The sequence below is a fragment of the Phyllobates terribilis genome, unplaced genomic scaffold, assembly GCF_046119375.1.
Source record: "Phyllobates terribilis strain yellow unplaced genomic scaffold, ASM4611937v1 Scaffold_7__3_contigs__length_470593459, whole genome shotgun sequence".
Classification (NCBI taxonomy): Eukaryota; Metazoa; Chordata; class Amphibia; order Anura; family Dendrobatidae; genus Phyllobates; species Phyllobates terribilis.
Genome location: NW_027362767.1, coordinates 362,781,137 through 362,800,309, shown reverse-complemented (window position 1 = coordinate 362,800,309; position 19,173 = coordinate 362,781,137). Strand labels below are relative to the sequence as shown.

At 41.4% G+C, this 19,173-nt stretch overlaps 1 protein-coding gene across 2 annotated transcripts in view; it reads left to right on the top strand.

Annotated features, from left to right (window-relative positions):
• LOC141154843 (interleukin-13 receptor subunit alpha-1-like) overlaps window positions 1–19,173 on the top strand; it is a 103,032-nt gene that overhangs the window by 53,861 nt on the left and 29,998 nt on the right. For both annotated transcript variants that reach the window (XM_073641335.1, XM_073641334.1), the window contains exons 2-4: window positions 694–830; window positions 3,524–3,671; window positions 14,148–14,268. In XM_073641335.1, the coding sequence (XP_073497436.1) occupies window positions 729–830; window positions 3,524–3,671; window positions 14,148–14,268 (371 nt within the window). In that variant the 5' untranslated portion in view covers window positions 694–728. The remainder of the gene's footprint in view (window positions 1–693; window positions 831–3,523; window positions 3,672–14,147; window positions 14,269–19,173) is intronic.

The window sequence follows — 19,173 nt, the reverse complement described above, 5'->3', positions numbered from 1 at the left end:
CTAAGGCCAATAAAGGCCAATAAAGTGTCCCTGCACTTGGAAAGAGAAGCAGGGCTGAAAAGTAAGTAAAGATGTACCTGTAGGACACTGGTTACTTTCACACCTTGGTAGGCCATTGAATTGCTCAGGCATTGTTCAATTACACACCTTGGTCAGCAACAGGTATTGTTCAATCTCACACCTTTGTCAGCCAGGGTTTACTTTGTACGCATCACTAATTTAATTGAACTGTACTAATGCAAACTGCCATCTCAGGTGTCCAAGACAAGATGGTAAACTTGGGAAAATCACAAAAATAAATGGGTTTCACATACTGCTGTACTTGCTATTTTTCACTAAAACACAGCAAAACGTTCACACTATGCTTTTTTTGTGTTTTTTTTCCACCAAAAAATGCTGAAAAAAGTGACATGCTCTATTGTGCAAAAAAACATGCAAAGCACAGAATACTGAGGACAAAAAAGCCAATCTGTATGCATAAAATTTCTGAAATCTCAGACTTTGCTAGTACTGTAAAACGCAGCTGAAAATTTGCATAAATAATGCATTTAAAAAATGCTTGAAAAATGCCTAGTGTGAACATAGCCATAGATTCACCTTGTTTCATATACTTGTTTATAAAATTGAAATTATTATTTTTTTCAGCTACAACAAATGTGGTGATTTGCTAACTATCATTACTTTATCACACAGGGCAACATCACCCTCCAATCAACATAACGTTTGGAATGAATGGAAACTTTTGTTTATTTTGGAGATGGACACCAATTAATAACATCGCAAACTGCCCATTAAAGTACAAAGCTGAGATTTTGATACCTGCATATACGGTAAACTTTAATCTTCTCTTGTCTTTCTGTGTTTGCTTTTTATTTGCCTTTATTATATTTAAAATTAAAACATTTAATGAGCATTTCAATAATTAACAATTCCCAAAAGTATTTCACCCATAAAACCGGTGTTACCAAAAGGGCTATGCAAAAAGAAAAACATGCTAAAAACAGAATTAGAACGCCCAGCAAAAAAAAAAGAACAGCGATATTTCAATAATGATCACTCGGATGGACTCAAAAGCAGCAACATTCTGATTTTCACGCAAGTCATGTGTAGCTTTGATTTTATATTTGGGTTCAATGGCATTGCTAGAAACCGGATATCTCTGATAACAGCTCATTTTGCAAAATACAGTAGGTTTTCCTTTGATTGTATAGACAAAACAGATAAGTTGAGTTAAGTGGTATTTCCGTTCAAGGTTCTGCTATAGGTACACAGGAAGCTGTACAGTGCTGGCTAAAGTTAGCTCACAAAAACCATATTTCGGCACTTGTTTATTTTTGTTCTGCTTGAGAAAGTGCAATTGTTACAAGTTTTCTATTAAGTATATGTAATGTATGCGCAAACCCAGTCCAGTTCAAGCTTCTTTTATCAAATGTATTCACTCTCACAATCAGACATTGCATGGTCTAACTACTAAGGCTATGTTCACACATCATGTTTTTTTCAGCCTTTTTTGATGCAAATTTTCAGCTGTGTTTTGCAGTACCAGCAAAGTCTATAAGATTCCAGAAATTTCATGCACACATCATGTTTTGTTTTTTTTTTTTGTTCAGGATTTTTTGCTCTGCATGTTTTTTTTGCAAGATAGAGCATTTCACTTCATTCAGCGTTTTTTTGTGCCTAAAATGAGATTTTTTTTTTCACTAAACCTTATGTACATGCATAACAGAGACAAAAGGACAGTGAAAAACATGCACCAAAAAAAAGCAAGAAAGAAAACAGCAACAAAAATCCTGAACAACCTCCTGGAAAGAGATCAAGTTTTGCTTCAGAAAATAAACGCAGAAAAAAACATGATGTGTGAACACAGCCTAACTGTAAAGAACCCTTTCATATATAGATATCTGAAATATTTTTTTCTCCTAACTTAATGAATGTCTCCTACATGGAAGGAATACATCATGTGCCAGTTCTTTGTACTGATACCATGTAAGTGAGATTTCTCTAGAGGCTGTTTTTTTATTTAACCAGTACATGCCCAATTTTTTTGAACCCCTGATTATAAGCCGCATTCCATCCCAGTTAACAAATCTAGTTAACCGCCTTTGAATCCTCTCTTGCTTTCCAATGCCCCTTTTACAGTGTAGGTCCCAAAACTAAATTCAAGATGTAGCTAGAGAAGAAAAGGAAAAAAGAAACCGGGCGATCCATAGAGTAGAATCTCTCGTTAAGCCTCAGCAATCAGGCAAATTCAGGTTCTTACATTGGTATGCTCACCTTGAAGAGATATGTTACTATCGGGCACAACTCTGTTTTAATGCTTTGTCCATAGACTCTCAGCTGCTGCTGTTACCATCCACACGCATTAGGCAGAGCACTACTGTCTCATAGGAATGTAGTTAAAGAAAAAGTAAAAAATGGGAATAATAGCGCCACTGAAGAAGAAAATCAGTCTATGACATAGTTTAGCTCATTTACTGGATCACCAAAATAAGATTACAAGCCTATGTGTTTCAGCGTTTTACCAACTCCTTCTTCAGGCCATCATCTCTTTCAAAGACAAGTCCAGCAATACCTTTACATGGCCAGTCCATTCCTCCATTATTGAGAAATGCACGTTTAAATTGACATGCAAATGAGGCTGAAGATCTATTTGTAGATCCGAAGCATCTGTCACTCTATTCCCAGCCCAGCGTTGCCTCCTCCTGCTTGACTGACAGCCTTTATGCTTTATGACTTCAGGCAAAGGAACAGTCAGTCAAGCAGGAGGAGGAGGAGGCACTGGGCAGGGAATAGAACTGGAGTGACAGAGGCGTCAGATCTACCATAGTCCTTCTGCCTCATTTGCCTATCAATTTAAACAGTGATTTCTCAGTAACATTGAAACAGAATGGCAATGTAAAGGTATTGCTGAACTAGTCTTTGAAAGAGATGATTGGCCTGAAGAAGGCATCGGTATGATGCTGAAATGCGTAGCCTTGTAATCTTATTTTGTTGGTCCAATGAAAGTATTACACTATACCCTGCACAGTTTCTCTACTTTAGTGTCACTTTTATTTCTAATTGTTACTTTTTCCTTAACTTAATTGTCGCATGGACACATGAAGACTTTTATATAAAATTAAGGTTTTCTATTTAGTTGACCAGAAAGATTCTCAGGATTCTGGTCCAACAGCAACATCAGTAGTCCATGGCCACCGGACTGAAGCACAGTGAACCTCTTCCTACCTGCACCATCCCAGGCACCTCTTTTGACTAGTAGATCGCCAACTTGTCATTACGTTGCAGAGCAATGCACACATGACCTTGCAGTGGCCCAGTAATCCAAAGACATGCTACGAATGTTGCAAGTAGAATGAGGCTCACAGGGCTCTGGTTCGCTGGTCTCAGACTACTGACATGGCCACTAGACCATAGTCATGCAAAACTTTCTGCTCCCTCTAGTTTTAACTATAGTAAATATTTCTTGTAGATTATATAGATAAAAAAAATGTTTTTTTTCCCTTTCTTTTGTAATATTTTTCAGCCTCTTGGAGGGAAAGATAAAAATCCTTATTATACGAGGTCTTTTAATAATAGAATTGATTTAAACAAAGACCTCACTTTAAGGATTTCTACTGAATGTGACAATAGGACAAGTGAAGTGAAGCGGTTCACATCTCCACTGGCTTCAGGTAACAAAGTATTTTTTATTTTTTTTTTTTAAACCAATTATTTTTATTTAGGTTTCAAAAATTTACAGCAAACAGTTATCAATATACATATAACAATTCACATAACGTGTAGTAATACAGTCAAAACCCTCTCCCCCCTCCCCCCTCTCGCCAATACTCCTTATGCCGGGCATACCTGGGAACATTGACAATCATATTACCGCCATCCATGCGGACCATATTTTCCCAAAAGTTCTCTCTCCATGCCTCCGCCTGTAAATGCTTTCCTCTAAATGCATTACCGTACGTGTCTGAGCAATAAATTCCCTCCTAGTGGGGGGTTCCGAATCTGTCCATTTTCGTGCTATTAGTTTGCGTGCCACATATAGCAATCGCGCTATCGCCACTTTGTAATGTTCTGAGACAGGTATTCCATCCACCTCCCCCAAAACACACAGCACCGGGTTTCTGTCAATTGTACATGTATAAGCCCTCTCAATTTTGTTAACAACGACCAACCAATAAGCCACTAGCCGCGGGCATGACCATAGCATGTGTAGCAGTCCGGCCTGGTCCGTGCCACATCTAGGGCAACTGGAATCTCCCCTCAAGCCCGCCTTGTACAGGCGCAGCGGTGTTTTGTATGTCCTATGTATTATGTATAATTGGGAGATCCGTGCCTGCTCGCTTAGAGAGATCTTCGGGACATATTCTAGAATTGCCTCCCATTGTTCTGTTGTGAGGGTACCCACCTCCCTTTCCCATTTACTCTTTGCAATGAAGTGATTTCCCCCCAGATAGGAGTGCAGTAGGTCATGGTATAAGCTCGATATGACTCCCCTCGTCCCTCCCTTCATACATACAGAGTCTAGTACAATGTCACCCTGAACCGTCATGGCTCCCAATCCACACTGTGCCCTCCAAGCATGTCGAAGCCTATAGTATTGAAATCCCCATACCAAAGGCAAATCAAATTCTTCTCTCAATTTCTCAAAGGTCTTCAGGTCCGTTCCACTCTGCAGCTGGCACACATATCTCACTCCTTGCGCCTTCCAATTGCCCATTTGACACAGCTTATTAAGTTCCGGCAGATGTTCATTGCCCAACACCGGTGAGTACTTAGTCAGCCCGTCCACCCCCCTGATCTTTTTAATAGTGTCCCATACCTTCTGAGTCAAGCCTAAGGTAGGATATATTGCTCCCAATTTCTTAAAGGTACCATCCTCTAACGCCTGGACCAGTGGGCGTCTCCCCGACACATGTACCAGCACCCGGCAAGCTGCCCCTCCACAATCGGGTTCTCTCCATCTCCTGACATGCTGGCCCTGTACTGCCAAGAAATAGACCCAGGGATTGGGTGCGGCCAATCCTCCCTCCTCCTTCCCATTTTGCAGCGTTCCCAATTTAATCCTTGCCTGCCTCTTGCCCCATATCAAGGATCTGAAGATAGAATCAATACCTGAAACCGTTTTTTTGGTAGCCATATCGGTGAGTTGTGCAAAACGTACATTAGTTGTGGCATAAGGACCATCTTAATCAGGTTAGTTCTACCCGTCACCGTCAAAGCCAATTGGCACCATGCGCCTATTTTCTTTTTAAATTTCTCTAGCAGAGGAACTAAATTCAGATCCGTGAATCGTGTCAATGGAAGCGCCACCCATATCCCAAGGTATTTAAATTGTGAAACCAGCTGGAGCTGCTTCCCCCTCTCATCTATCTCCTCCGCTTTTATTGGTCTATCTACAGCCATGACATAAGACTTGTGCCAGTTTATCTCCAGTCCCGAAATGCTCCCAAAGTGTTTAATTACATCCATCGTGCACCCCAATGCCTCTCCTGCATTTTCCAGAAATAACAGGATGTCATCGGCATACAGTGATATTTTTTCTTCCAGCCTCCCAAATTTAAATCCGACCACTCCTCTCTCAGCTCTTATTTTGGCCGCCAGGGGCTCCACTGCCACCGCAAACAATAGCCGGGACAGCGGGCACCCCTGCCTTGTGCCCCTATGTAAGTCAAACATCCCGGACCGTTCACCATTCACCTTAACTACCGCCCTTGGGGATGAGTACAATAACTTCACCCAGGCCATGAATGCGGGGCCAAATCCCATTATTTCCATGATTTTCCATAAATATTTCCATTCCACGCTATCAAATGCTTTTCTAGCGTCCAATGACATCACTATTCTCCCGCCACCATTACCAGCAGGCAGCTGCATATTAAGAAATAATCTTCTCAAGTTAACAGCCGTGGAGCGGTTGGGCATAAAGCCCGACTGGTCCTCGTGAATAACAGTATGCGCAACCCCGGTGAGCCGGGTGGTCAGGATCTTAGCGAGTATTTTGACATCCGTTGTCAACAACGATATGGGCCTATACGACTCCGCATCCATGGGGTCTTTCCCCTCCTTTGGCAGAACCACTATCACCGCTTCCTCCATTGATCTCGGTAACGCCCCCTTCACCAAAGCCTCATCAAACACAGATTTCAATTTTGGAGCTAGCAGTTCCACCAGCTCCCTGTACACCTCCCCAGGTAGACCATCAGCACCCGGTGATTTGTTATTGGGCATAGACAGAATTGCACATTCCACCTCCTCCACACTCACAGGTTCATCCAACCTCATCCTATCTTCCTCAGACAATTTAGACAGTGAGATGCCTTCCAAAAATTCCTCTACGGCACCCTCCGTGTCCCGTACTCTTGAATTGTACAGTGCCATGTAATATTCCTTGAAGACCTCCAATATGTCCTTTGTGTCTGTCAGAGTCGTCCCCGTTTGGTCTCTCAACCTGTACACCCTGGAAGACTCCCTCTGTGCCGCAGATATCACCGCCAACAAGTGACCCACTCTCTCTCCTTCCTCAAAGAATTGGGCTTGCTGAAATGCCCTTTTCCTCTCAGCTTGCATCATGTGCAGTTTATTAACTGCCTCCTGTGCCAATTTTAGTCTATTGTGAGCTACACTCGTTGGCGCCAAAATCATGTCTGCCTCTGCCCTTGTCAAGTCATCCTTTATTTGTTGATCTGCCAATTTAGTTTTGGTCTTACACCGTGAGATCTCACTTATAAAGAGTCCCCTCGTAAATGCCTTCATAGCCTCCCACACCACTGTGGCCTCAGCACTCCCTTCATTCACTTGGAAGAAGTGCTCTAGTTCTTTGGTTATGCCACCCATATCCACCACTTTAACCCACGTCGGGTGAAGATGCCAACCTCCCCTCTGACCCTGAGCAGATCCCACTAGAAGCGTGACAACCATAGGACTATGATCCGATAGAGTCCTCTGTAGGTATTCCACCTCCCCAACCATCCCATCCATAGCAGTATCCCCAAAAGCCAGGTCTATCCTTGACAGTGTTCCGTGTGTAGCCGAATGACACGAGAAGGTCCTCTTACCCTCATTTCGTACTCTCCACAGATCCACCAGCCCCAGCTCCCCCACGTAGGTGCCAAATGCAGTCATTCCGTCCCGTCCAGCTTCCATACCTGCCGGACGTACTTTATCCCAGTAATCATTCATGGTGTTGTTAACATCTCCCATAATCAACATCGGAGCCTCCCCCCATCTGGCCGTCAAGTCCATTACTGCTTGAAGTTCCTTTTTAGAATAAGGTGGAGGGATATATAAAGCCACTAAAATCATTTTGTGTCCATACAATCTGCACGCAATCCATACATACTGCCCTTCACTGTCTACTTGCACTGCCAGCTCTTCATAATGTGCGTTTTTGTGTATTAGGACTGACACCCCCCTGGAGTACGAGGAATAAGTGGAATGATATGTCTTTAACATCCACCCTCTCGATAGCCAGTGCCTAGTATCTCTAGTGAGATGGGTCTCCTGTAAGCACGCAATCATAGGATCACAAGATCTGATGTGATTCAGAACTGCTGCCCTCTTAATCCTGTCAGATATACCACGTACATTCCAACTTAAAATCCGAACCGTACGGTTACTCATTGTGCATTAGAAAAAACAATCCACCATCATCAAGTAACATCTTTCCATTTTGTTCCCAAGCATACCAGGTCAAACAGCATAAGCAACCCCATTTTCCCGCAAATCCAACCCATCCAACTCCCCCCCTCCCCCCACCCCCTCCCCCACCCTTCTCTTGTCACTCTCTTCCCAACGTGAGAGTGGGAGCTCAAAGAACCTGAGCAACATCGTAGTATACCGCATATCAACATGCGCCGTGTCCTCCTCCAGCATTGGCAGTCTCTCCACCACATAATCAATAGTATGCATAGTCCCGAACCATTAATCAAACAAATTAACTATAAAACTATAAAACGTAGATCCCAGCGGGGGTTTCTCCCCCTCCTCTGCGGTTTCGCAGAGCAATGCAGAGCCACAACCCTGTCCAGTGGTCAGGATAGCAGGGTCGTGCATTCACCGTGCCGAGTCCTCAGCTTCTCTCAATTTGCTCCGGTTCCGCTCCAACCACGAGGCGGCCTCTACCGGTGACGGGAAAAAATTGACCTTTCCAAAGGCTTCCACTCTTAATTTGGCAGGATAAATTGTAGAGTATTTCACATTCAAAGAGCGGAGCTGTTTCTTCACTTCACCATACCGTAGCCGCAGCTTTTGCACCTCAGCCGAGTAATCCGGGTATATTTCAATGCGTTTGCCCTCCAGGGTAAGATCTGTCAATTTTCTGGCCTTACGTAAGATAGTGTCCCGGTCTCTGCAGTTCAGGATTCTGGCTAACATCATACGAGGGCCCTCTCCAGGCACTGGGGGTCTCATGGGCACTCGATGGGCACGCTCCACAGCAAACACCCTCGACAGGATATTAGACCCAAACTTTCCCAGCAGCCAGGTTTCAACAAAGGTCGTGGGGTCAGCACCCTCAGCTCTTTCAGGGATGCCCACAATACGCAAATTGTTCCTGCGTGACCGGTTTTCCAGGTCATCATTTTTGTTAGCCACTACCGTGATCCTCTGAGTGTGCTGTTGCTGCGTCTTTTGCACTGAGGTTAAATGATCTTCTGTTACACCAACTCTGCCCTCCACCTCAGTCAATTTGGCTGTAACTTTCTGCATAGAAGCCTCAATGCCTCCCATGTCGGCTTTCAGACCATTCACCTGCTTTGTCAGAGCAGTTAAAGCAGTCTTGCAGTATAAGACAGCCTGGAATACATCTCGCAGAGTCGGCTCTGCCTCATCTGAACTTTCAGCTGCCAGCACAGTGTCACCATCCCCCTCCTCCTGCTGTTCATTATGTAGCACAGGCACAGGCATCTCCTCACCATCTTCCTCCTCATCTCCATGCTTCTCACTGCCTTCACTTCCTTCTTCATCTGCCTTCATGCCCCTCGCATACCTGTGCAGCCGTGCTGAAGCCTCCAGCCTCCGTGCATTGGCTGTGTTCCTCCTTCCCGCCTCTTCCTCTGTCTTGGTGCCATCTTGGGCTGAGGCACTGCTGCAGGCCCCGGCATCCTTCTGCCTTTTGCGGCCCATGTTGGACTCTCTGAGTCTGGCAGAAGCTCGCCTCTGACTCCCGGGACCCTCAGACAGCAGTTCCTGATAAGGGATTTGGCTGGTTCGGGCTCTGTGCAGGATAATTGAAGCTAATGGTGGTGGAGAGGCACTGCCACCCGACCTCTCACATCAAGAGCTAGGCCGTAACAAAGTATTTACATAGGAATCTGCCCATATATGGTTGATTTTATTGGAGTACAGCATCTTCATGTGGCAGATCACCTTTCATTTCTTTAGCTTTATGTGTCTCTCTGAGGATAGTTATTTGCTTGGCTGTAGCAGGCACAAAAGTCTGTAACTGTCCAAACTCTTGACTGAACAGACAGCTTAACCCAAACATGTCAAACTCTGGCCCATGGGCCAAATTTGGCCCTCAGAGTGATTCTATTTGGCCCGCAACGCCATATGGAGGACTATGTGGGGCCATTATTCTGTATGGAGGACTATGTGAGGCCATTATTTTGAATGGAGGACTATGTGGGGCCCATAATACTGTGTGGAGGGCTGTATGGGGCTCACAGTTAGGGCATCATACTCTGTTAGGGTCACCATACTTTACCAGAGTGGTTGAGGGAGTCATCATTCCTGTGGAGACATGGGGGTCTCCTGTGGGCAGAATACTACTCGGGGTGATGGAAAAACAGTGTGGCAATACTTTATTGAACAATCAAACAGACAATAACATATAGAACAGTCCCAACAAAATACCCAAGGTGGTGCAAAATTACAGTGTCTCACCCTTCCGCTGACTCGCCGGCATTAGAGCAGCTGCGACTGTTTGGCTTCCAGGTCCGACTACCCCCACCAGTGGCACCCCACTTTTTGTAGGCTCCCACAGAGAGGAGGTAACGACAAGCTTAGGAAGCTGACAGTCCATTGAGGTACATGGTCAGGTGACCAGAGGGCCCCAACCTGGCTTCTCCGAGCGTATTCATGGACCCAAGTGACCGGAGAGTACCAACCTGGCCATTCCAAACATCTTCATGGTTTCAGTGATGGTCAGTGGAGCAGATCTGTATTCTTACAGCTAGGGCCGTGGTCCTTAAGGCTGGCTTCCTGTAGAATGTCAAATCTGTGTCCCTCTTGATGGAGCCAGCCTGGCAGCTGTCCTGTAGCATGTTCCTGACTGTGGTATTGTAAAGTCCCTCTCTCCCAGCAGAAGGATAGAAAATCCCTTTTTATACCCACATCTGTGGTTCAGGTCATCATCCACAAGTCATGGGGGAGGTGGGATGAGTTTAACTCTCATTGTTTGAGTGTTTAATCAATCTGCATAGTTTGTCCTCTACTGCTCTACAGGCCAACAAGCCACACAAACCCACACAATGGTTAATCAACATATTAACAAACATCGATTGTTCAATGACCCTGCGTCCCTGTCTTGCAAAGATAGCAGAAATAAGTTACAACAGACATCAACTCCAGAGTTAACGTTTAGGCTCAAATAACAATGGCCTATGTCTCTTGATCCACTCAAGAAGCAAACACGTATATTCAATAGTCAACATTCAGACAATAAACTATATCTCTGGGCCTACTGCATTTACATCTGGCATAATTAAGATTAAATGCTGTGTCGTCACAATACCACACTTGTGGAGGCTACTGTGGAGGAATTCACTGTGTGGGGGTATCATACTGTGTTTGGGGGGCACTTTTGTTGGCATCATACTTTATGGGGGCAACGAAAAGGCAATCTAGGGGCTTCAATAGAAGGAAAATTACTCTGTAAGGGCTGCAAAGTTGTGAGATATGCTACTCCGTTACCCCATCGAATATTATAATTTTTTTTTTAATAAATATCAAGGTTGGCCCACAACTTTGTCTGAGTTTTTAAGTTTGGCCCTCTGTGTATTTGAGTTGGACAACCCTGGCTTAACCTCTTCCCAACCGGATAATATTCCATTTTTTGAGCTTTAGTTTTTCCTCCTTTTCTTCCAAGAACCATAATTTTATTTTTCCATCCACATAGCCATATGAGGGTTTTTTGTTTTTTTTTGAGGGACGAGTTGTAGTTTTAAATAACACCATTCACTTTACCATTCAATGTACTGAACAATGGGAAAAAAAATTCCAAGTGTGGTAAAATTACAAAAAAAAAATCCCTACAACTTTGCAATTTTTTTTCGTTTTGTTCTTATGGCGTCCATTCAGATAAAAAAAAAAAAAAAAAAAAGACCTGACATGATTCTCTGGGTCAGTACAATTACGGTGAGACCAAACCTGTGGGCTTTTTTTTTGTTTTTGTTTTTCTTTACTTGGTAAATAAAAATAAAGAATAAAGTTTTGTATCTCACCTTTTTCAAGACCTGTAATGCATTAATTTTTGTGTTAAGATAACTGTGTATTTGAGTGGCGAGCTGACATTTTTATTCATACCATTTTGTGTAAGATACAACATTTTGATTGCTAGTTACTGCATTTTTTGGGGAAGTTACAGCGACCGAAGAGTTGCACTTCTGGCTTTTCAACTTTTTTTTTCTTTTTACAACAGTGTAATTAATTTACTGATTGGTTTAAGTAATTTTATATTTAGATTTTTATGGATGCAATACCAAATATGTTTATTTTCATAGAAAAATGAATAATGGAGTAAAAGGTGGGGGGGGATTCATATTTTTATATATATTTAAAAAACATTTTTTAAAACTTTTTTTTAGTCCCATTAAAGGACTTGAACCTGCGATCGGCTGATTGCGTGTACTGTGTACTGCAATACCACTGTATTCCAGTGAGCATATAGTAAAAATCACACTCTCCTTTGCAGCATTGTGGTCTTCAACAGGCCCCCAGCTGCCCTGACACTCCATTGGTACCCAATGAACTTTGGTGAGGAGAAGAGGGTGGACAAATGGCACATGGAGTGGTGCACTCCCTAGACTGTGTGCTGTAAATGGCGCTGTCAGAAATAGACTGCGACATTTAATAGGTTAACAGCAGTGGGTGAAGCTTAGCTCCCCTCACTGCTGTTAGGGGTCAGATGCTGGCAGTGTAACTTTGCCAATATCTGTTTGGTATGAGGCAGGCTCATCTCCGCACAGGCATCATATATGGGGATTCAACAAGGGACTTAACTATATTGGGTACAGGGGTTGCCCTGTACCCAGGGGACTAAAAGGCCACTTTGGCCCATATAAACAGACCATTACTTTTAAAGACTTGCCGTAATTAGTGATACCTTTGGAGCTTTTGCATTGGGGCCTACAAGATTTAAGTTATGCCACTAGACCCATGCATCCAGTGTTGGAAGGGTGTTAAGGGGATTTTCCAGCCCCTATAACATATTCCTCAGCAGGATCCAAATTGTTAAACCTGTAACATACTTGAAGTTTAGATTTGTGCAGTTAACTTGCCACAACTGCCACCACCGCATTATTGTTGTACCCAGACAAATGACTATCGATTGCCAGCGATGTACAAACTCTGAAGTATTTAAATGAAAATACTAAATGCTTTAATTTTATTTTTTGTTATCCTGTTTGGGTTGTTTTTTTAAAGATCTGAAATCTTCTTTTACCTTTTTAGTTTAGTGTCTTATGTTTTCTTTGTATTCCAATTTAAAACTCTTTGCAGATCACATTTGCAGTTTACGTTGGCATATACATCAAGAAATGTTTATTACTTATACATCAAATATATCCTTAGACTTCTATGGATCCGACTTTCCCAAAAGAGCATCCTCTCTGCATATGTCGTGCATCAACATACACGTTTCAACATTGAAATTGCAACACCAAGAAGGACAACCCTTAAGCTTATGCAATTGGGGAAGAATCAGGTTCCCCCTAAGATCTGCAAATGATGAAATTTTAAGGCACTTAGCTCCTATCTGTGGCATGTGGCAAGTTCATAAAAGCCTGATTGAAAGCAAATACAGTCACATACAACCTCAAAAATCGAATCAAGTCTTATGGGATGAGGGACAGAATTCTTTAATTGTGAGAGCTTGGTTTATCATCCCGACAGATCACAATGCTGGTAGGCTGAGATGTCACCAGTTGTTCAATGTTGTGTGTCCCATTGGTTGGGAAAACGCCGACGAACTGGAATGACAGCAAAACGAACACAGCGTGGAACCATTTCACGATTCCATTCTGTTCGCAAGTTAAATTGGATGTCACATACCAAGCCTAAGGCCTCAAACAGTGTCTACACAGACCATCAGAAGGCATTTGCTCGACATTGGACTGCGAGTCAAACATTCTTCTACAGGTGCTCCACTGATCTCATGCCACCACTCTCAATGGCTCGAATGGATCCTCTTAAGTGATGAGTCTCACTTTTGTTTTGGGCTAGTAGCCGGAGATTTGTGTGGAGACCACGTGGACAACGCTATTAAGAGGCCTTCATGAGGGAACATCACACCGGTTTTAATCCTGGCATTATTGTATGAGGTCACATAATGTACTTCAGCTAGACACTAACAGCTTGGTGTTTCATTGACTTGGAACCAATGGTATGGCCATTTCTCCAAAGTGTCGCAGGAGCCATTTTTCAACATAACAACACCAGGCCGCATGTTGCTCATGCTTCTTTGAGCAAACTGTGTTACATAAACGTTCTACAATGGCATGCAGTTTCTTGTGACTTGTCTTCCATCGAGCACATCTGGGACGCTGATGGGCAGCAATTGCAAAGGGAGCTACCTGCAGCGGATCTTGATGATTTGCCCAAGTGAATCCCAATGTGGGGACTTCTGTACGTGTTGCTCATGCTCAACACTGAATAATTCAAGATGTTTTGAAAATTTTCATTAGATTTTTTTTTCCCTTCATTATTTACATATCATTAACATGTCTATTCATCATGTGCATCATGTGATTTCTATAATTCCACAACTTTTCCTTATTGGTGTTGCATTTTCAGTGTTGAAGAGTATAGTTTTTTTTTTATTGTTTATGGTTTTACTTTTTACATATAACTCTTTATTGCAACATAGCTTTAAGAACGCTTTTGTGTTTAATGCATTATTGTGTATATAACAAGAAGTTTGCAATGATTTACAGGCAACCCAAGAACTATGGTGAGAAATATGAATTGTGTTTGGTACTATAAGAACTATATGAATTGTACTTGGCAACTTGGAGAAGTTTACCCACCCAATGTTAACTACAGCTTACGTTACTGGTAGGTAACTTTTGAGAAATAATTGTTGCTTAACGCCTTGAGGACCAAGACACTTTGTATGTTAATGACCGAACCTCATTTTCCAAATCTGACCAGTGTCACTTTGAGGTAATAACTCTGGAACGCTTCAACAAATCCCTGAGATTCTGAGATTGTTTTTTCGTGACATGTACTTCATGTTAGTGGTAAATTTAGGTCAATAAGATTTGCGTTTATTTCTGAAAATATTGAAAATTTGACAAAAAATGTGAAAAAATGTAGCAATTTTTAAACTTTTATTTTTTTTATACTCTTAAACTAGATAGTTATATTACACCAAATAGTTAATAAATAACATTTCCCTTATGTCTACTTTACATCTGCATTATTTTTCAAATGTCATTTTTATTAGGATGTTAGAAGGGGTTAAAAGTTTTCAGCAATTTCTCATTTTTCTAGAAAATTTACAAAACCTTTTTCTTTAGTGACCTATTCTGATTTAAATGCACTTTGATGGGCCTATATATTGAAAACTCCCCAAAAGTGAGGCCATTTTAAAAACTGCACTCCTCAAATACTTCAAAACTACTGTCGGGAATTTTTTTTAACCCTTCAGGAATTAATGCAAAGTGAAATAAAAATAAATTGTAATGTTTCCTCTAAAATGTTGCTTTAGCCCCAATTTTTTTACTTTTACAAGGGATGGCATGAGAAAATAGACCCTTCTATTTGTTACTCAGTTTCTTCTGAGCGCACTGATACCCCACATGTCAGAAACCTCCTTGGACAAACAGGGCTCGGAAGGGAAGGAGCACCATGTGAATTTTTTAACACAAATTTGGCTCAAATAGATTGGGGGCACCATGTCACATTTGGAAACTACACCTCTCAAAGATTTTATCCAGGTGTATAATGAGGATTTTGAACCCACAGGTACTACACAGAATTTGATAAAATTAGGTAGTCATATAGAAATATTTCAATTTTTTCATGACAATGTTGTTTTAGCGCCAATTTTTTCTTTTTTGCAAGAGGTAACATGAAAAAGTGGACCACTCAGTTTGTTACCTACTTCGCAGCTTGGTGGTACCCCACGTATAGTCAAAAAGTTTTGTTTGGACAAACAAGCGGGCTTGGAACGGAAGGAGCACTATTTGAATTTTGGAACATAAATTTGTCTGAAATAGATTGTGGGCACCATGTTGCATTTGTAGAGTTCTTGACATGCCAAAAGAGCAGAAACCCCACAACTGACCCCATTTTGTAAACTGCATGTCCTAAAGAATTTATTTTTAGATGTAATGAGTCTTTTGAGTCCTCATTTTATTAAAAGATTTAGTTCAAATGAGTGTGAAAAAATAAAATGTAATTTTTTTTCACAAAAGTGTCATTTTTAGGACCAATTTTTCATTCACAGTAGTGAGAGGTGAGGAAATGGACCCCAAAATTTATTGAGATATAATATAAATATATATAATATATATTATAAGCCACTCTATGTGGCTTACAAAATAATGTGGCACACACACACACGCTTACAAAAGTTTTCACCCCCTTGGCTTTTTACCTATTTTGTTACATTACAACCCGTGTTTAAGTATTTTTGTAATTTGATTTGTGTGTGATGCATCAGCTCTAAATAGTCCAAGTTAATGAAATGAGAAAAATATAGGCATAAATTAAATTTATGGAATCAAATAACTAAAAATTGGCATGTGCACATGTATTCACCCCTTTTGTGATGAAGACCCTAAAAATTTTGAGTTCAAGCAATTCCCTTCATAAGTCACATGCTTAGTGAAAGGAAGTCCACCTGTGTGTAATCTAAGTGTCACATGGTCTGTCAGTATATACACTTTACCTTTTCTGAAAGGCCACAGAGGCTGCAACACCATTAAGCAAGAGGCACCACTAACCAAACAACACCATGAAGACCAAGGAGATCTCCAAATATAACCGGGACAAAGTTGTTGAGAAATACAAGTCAGGGCTGGCTTATAAAGCAATATCTCAAATGGAAAGAATATTGTACCACAACAAACCTGCCAAGAGCGGGCCACCCACCAAAACTTTCAGCCCCGGCAATTAGGACATTAATCAGAGAGGCAGCACAGAGACCAAAAGGTAACCCTGAAGGCACTGTAGAGTTACCAAGCAGAGACTGCAGTATCTGTCCATACGACTGCAATAAGCCGTACACTCCATAAAAGTGTTCTTTATGGAAGAGTGGGCAGAAAAAAAGCCTTTGTAATAATGACCTTTGGGTCTGCAAGCTATGGGGGCCTGTTAGACCCAGACAGCAGCAGGGTCTACCAGGCGATTTGCCAATATAAAGCTGACAGGTCTCATGTATTACAATACATGTGTATTGCAATGAATACGACCAGTGATCAAAGAAATAAAAGTTGTTGTCCCATAGAGGGACAAAAGTAAAAAAAAAAAAATCGCTAAATTGAAAAAATATATATACAGCTCTGGCAAAAATTAAGAGACCACTGAACAGTTTTCTATTGGAAAGCATGCCAAGACGCATGAAAGCTGTGATTAAAAATCATGGTTAGTCCACCAAATATTGATTTCTGAACTGTTCCTGAGTTAAAACATGAGTAATTTGGGGTCTGAAAGCACTGTTTCTTTTTTAGTATTTTAACTCTTTATCATTTGCTGCAAATAAATACAACATTTTTAGCTTTGAATTTCGGAGACATGTTGTCAGTAGTTTATAGACTAAAACAACAATGTACATTTTACTCAAAAATATACCTATAAAGAGAAAAATCAGAGAAACTGAAAATTTTGCAGTGGTGTCTTAATTTTTGCCAGAGCTGTATTATACTAATAAATACATATGTTTATGTAAAGACAAAAATAAACAAATAAACAAAAAAAGTACACATTTGGTATTGCCGCTTCCGGAACGACCCGATCTATAAAACTGTCACATTAGTTAACCCCTTCAGTGAAAAAATTAATACGAAATGTGACAAAAAAAACGATGCTTTTTCATCATACTGTCCAAAAAAGTGGAATAAAGCGCTATCAAAAAGTCAAATGTAAATAAAAATTGTATTGCTGAAAATGTCTTCTTATTCGCAAAAATCAAGCCACCATACAGCTCCATCAGCAGAGAAATAAATAACCTATAGCTCTCAGAATCTAGCGATGCAAAAACAATTCTTTTTTTCTATAAAATATTTTTTATTGCGTAAAAGCGCCAAGATATAGAAAAAGGATATAAATATGGTATCACTGTAATCGTACTCACCCAAACAATAAAGCTGTCGTATCACTTTTTACCACATGGTGAACGTCATAAATATAAACCCCAAAAAACAATTCCTGAGTTTCTGTTTTTTTATTCATTCTGCCTCCCAAAAGTCAGAATAGAAAGTGATCATAAAATGTCATGTGCCCGAGAATTGTACCAATAAAAATGTCAACTCATCCTGAAAAAAACGAGCCCTCACATGACTCTGTCAACAGAAATATGGAAAAATTATAGCTCTAAAAATCTGGCTATGCAAAACTGTTCCTTTATTAATATATAAAAAGCGTTTCTTAGTCTGTAGTGTTGAGCCAACGTGCTCCGATAACTTGCTATCCGAGCATGCTCTGGTGTTATCCTAGTATCTTCGGCGTGTTCTGCTAATATGTTTGACTCCCTGCAGCTGCATGTTTTGCTGCTGTAGACAGTCGCAAAACATGCCGGGATTGCCTGTTTGTTAGGCAATCCTCGCATATGTTGTGGCTGTCTACCTCCGCAAAACTTGCAGCCGCAGGGAGTCAAACTTATTAGTAGAGCACAGCTCGATGTTACAAAATTCTGTGAAGCACCTGCGGATTGGAGGTGCTCACCACACATCTAGATACATTCCTTGAGGGGTAGAGTTTCCTTTGTTTAGGCACTTCAAGGGCACTGCAAACACGACATTGCGTCCACTATCTATTCCAGCCAATTTTGCGTTCCAAAAGTCAAATGGCGTTCCTTCCCTTCCAAGCTGTGACGTGCGCAGAAACGGTGATTTCGCCAACATATGGGGTATCTGTTTGCTCAGGAGAAATTAAACAATAAATTGTATGGTCCATTTTCTTCTGTTACTCTTGTGAAAAAGTAAAAAATTCGGGACTAAAGTAATATTTTTGTGGGAAAAAGTTACGTTTTCATTTTTTCCTTTCACATTGCTTTAATTCCTGTGAAGCACCTGCAGGATTAATAAACTTCTTGAATGTGGTTTTGAGCACTTGGAGGGGTACAGTTTTTTAAATGGTGTCACTTTTGGGTATTTTCTGTCACATAGAACCCTTAATGTCACTTCAAATGTGATGCATTCCCTAAAAAAAAAAAATTGGTTTTGTAAATTCTGTTTGAAAAAAATGAGAAATTGCTGATAAACTTTTAACCCTTTTAACTTCCTAACAAAAAATTTTTTTTTTCAAAAATGATACCGATATAATGTAAACATGTTGTAAATGTTATTTATTAACGATCTGGTTTATAGGGAATCTGTCACCCCCCCGGGTGATATCAGACCTCTACTATGGACATACAGGTGATAGAAAAGTAAATCTATACTTACATGTATGGCCCATAGTAGAGGTCTGATTGCAGAGAAATCTGGTTTTATAAAGTCTGTTTTCCAGAGGCTTGGCGTCTGGGGGACGCCAAGAAAACCCCTCCTATCTGCTTACTATTCCCCTAAACCGCCGCCTCTGTGCTAAATTACCATATTCCCCCCCTCCCCTGCACGTCACAGGGCTTTGTGACAGGCCCTGTGCTGTGCCCTGCTCTGCCTCCCCTCCCGCGCATGTGCAGAGCGCCGCTCCCATGGAGCGCGCTTTGTTTCCCTCCGGCCCCGTCTGTCTGCGTACTGCCCTGCAACCTTGTATTGCGCAAGCGACGGTGAGTCACTGAGACTTCCACTCCAC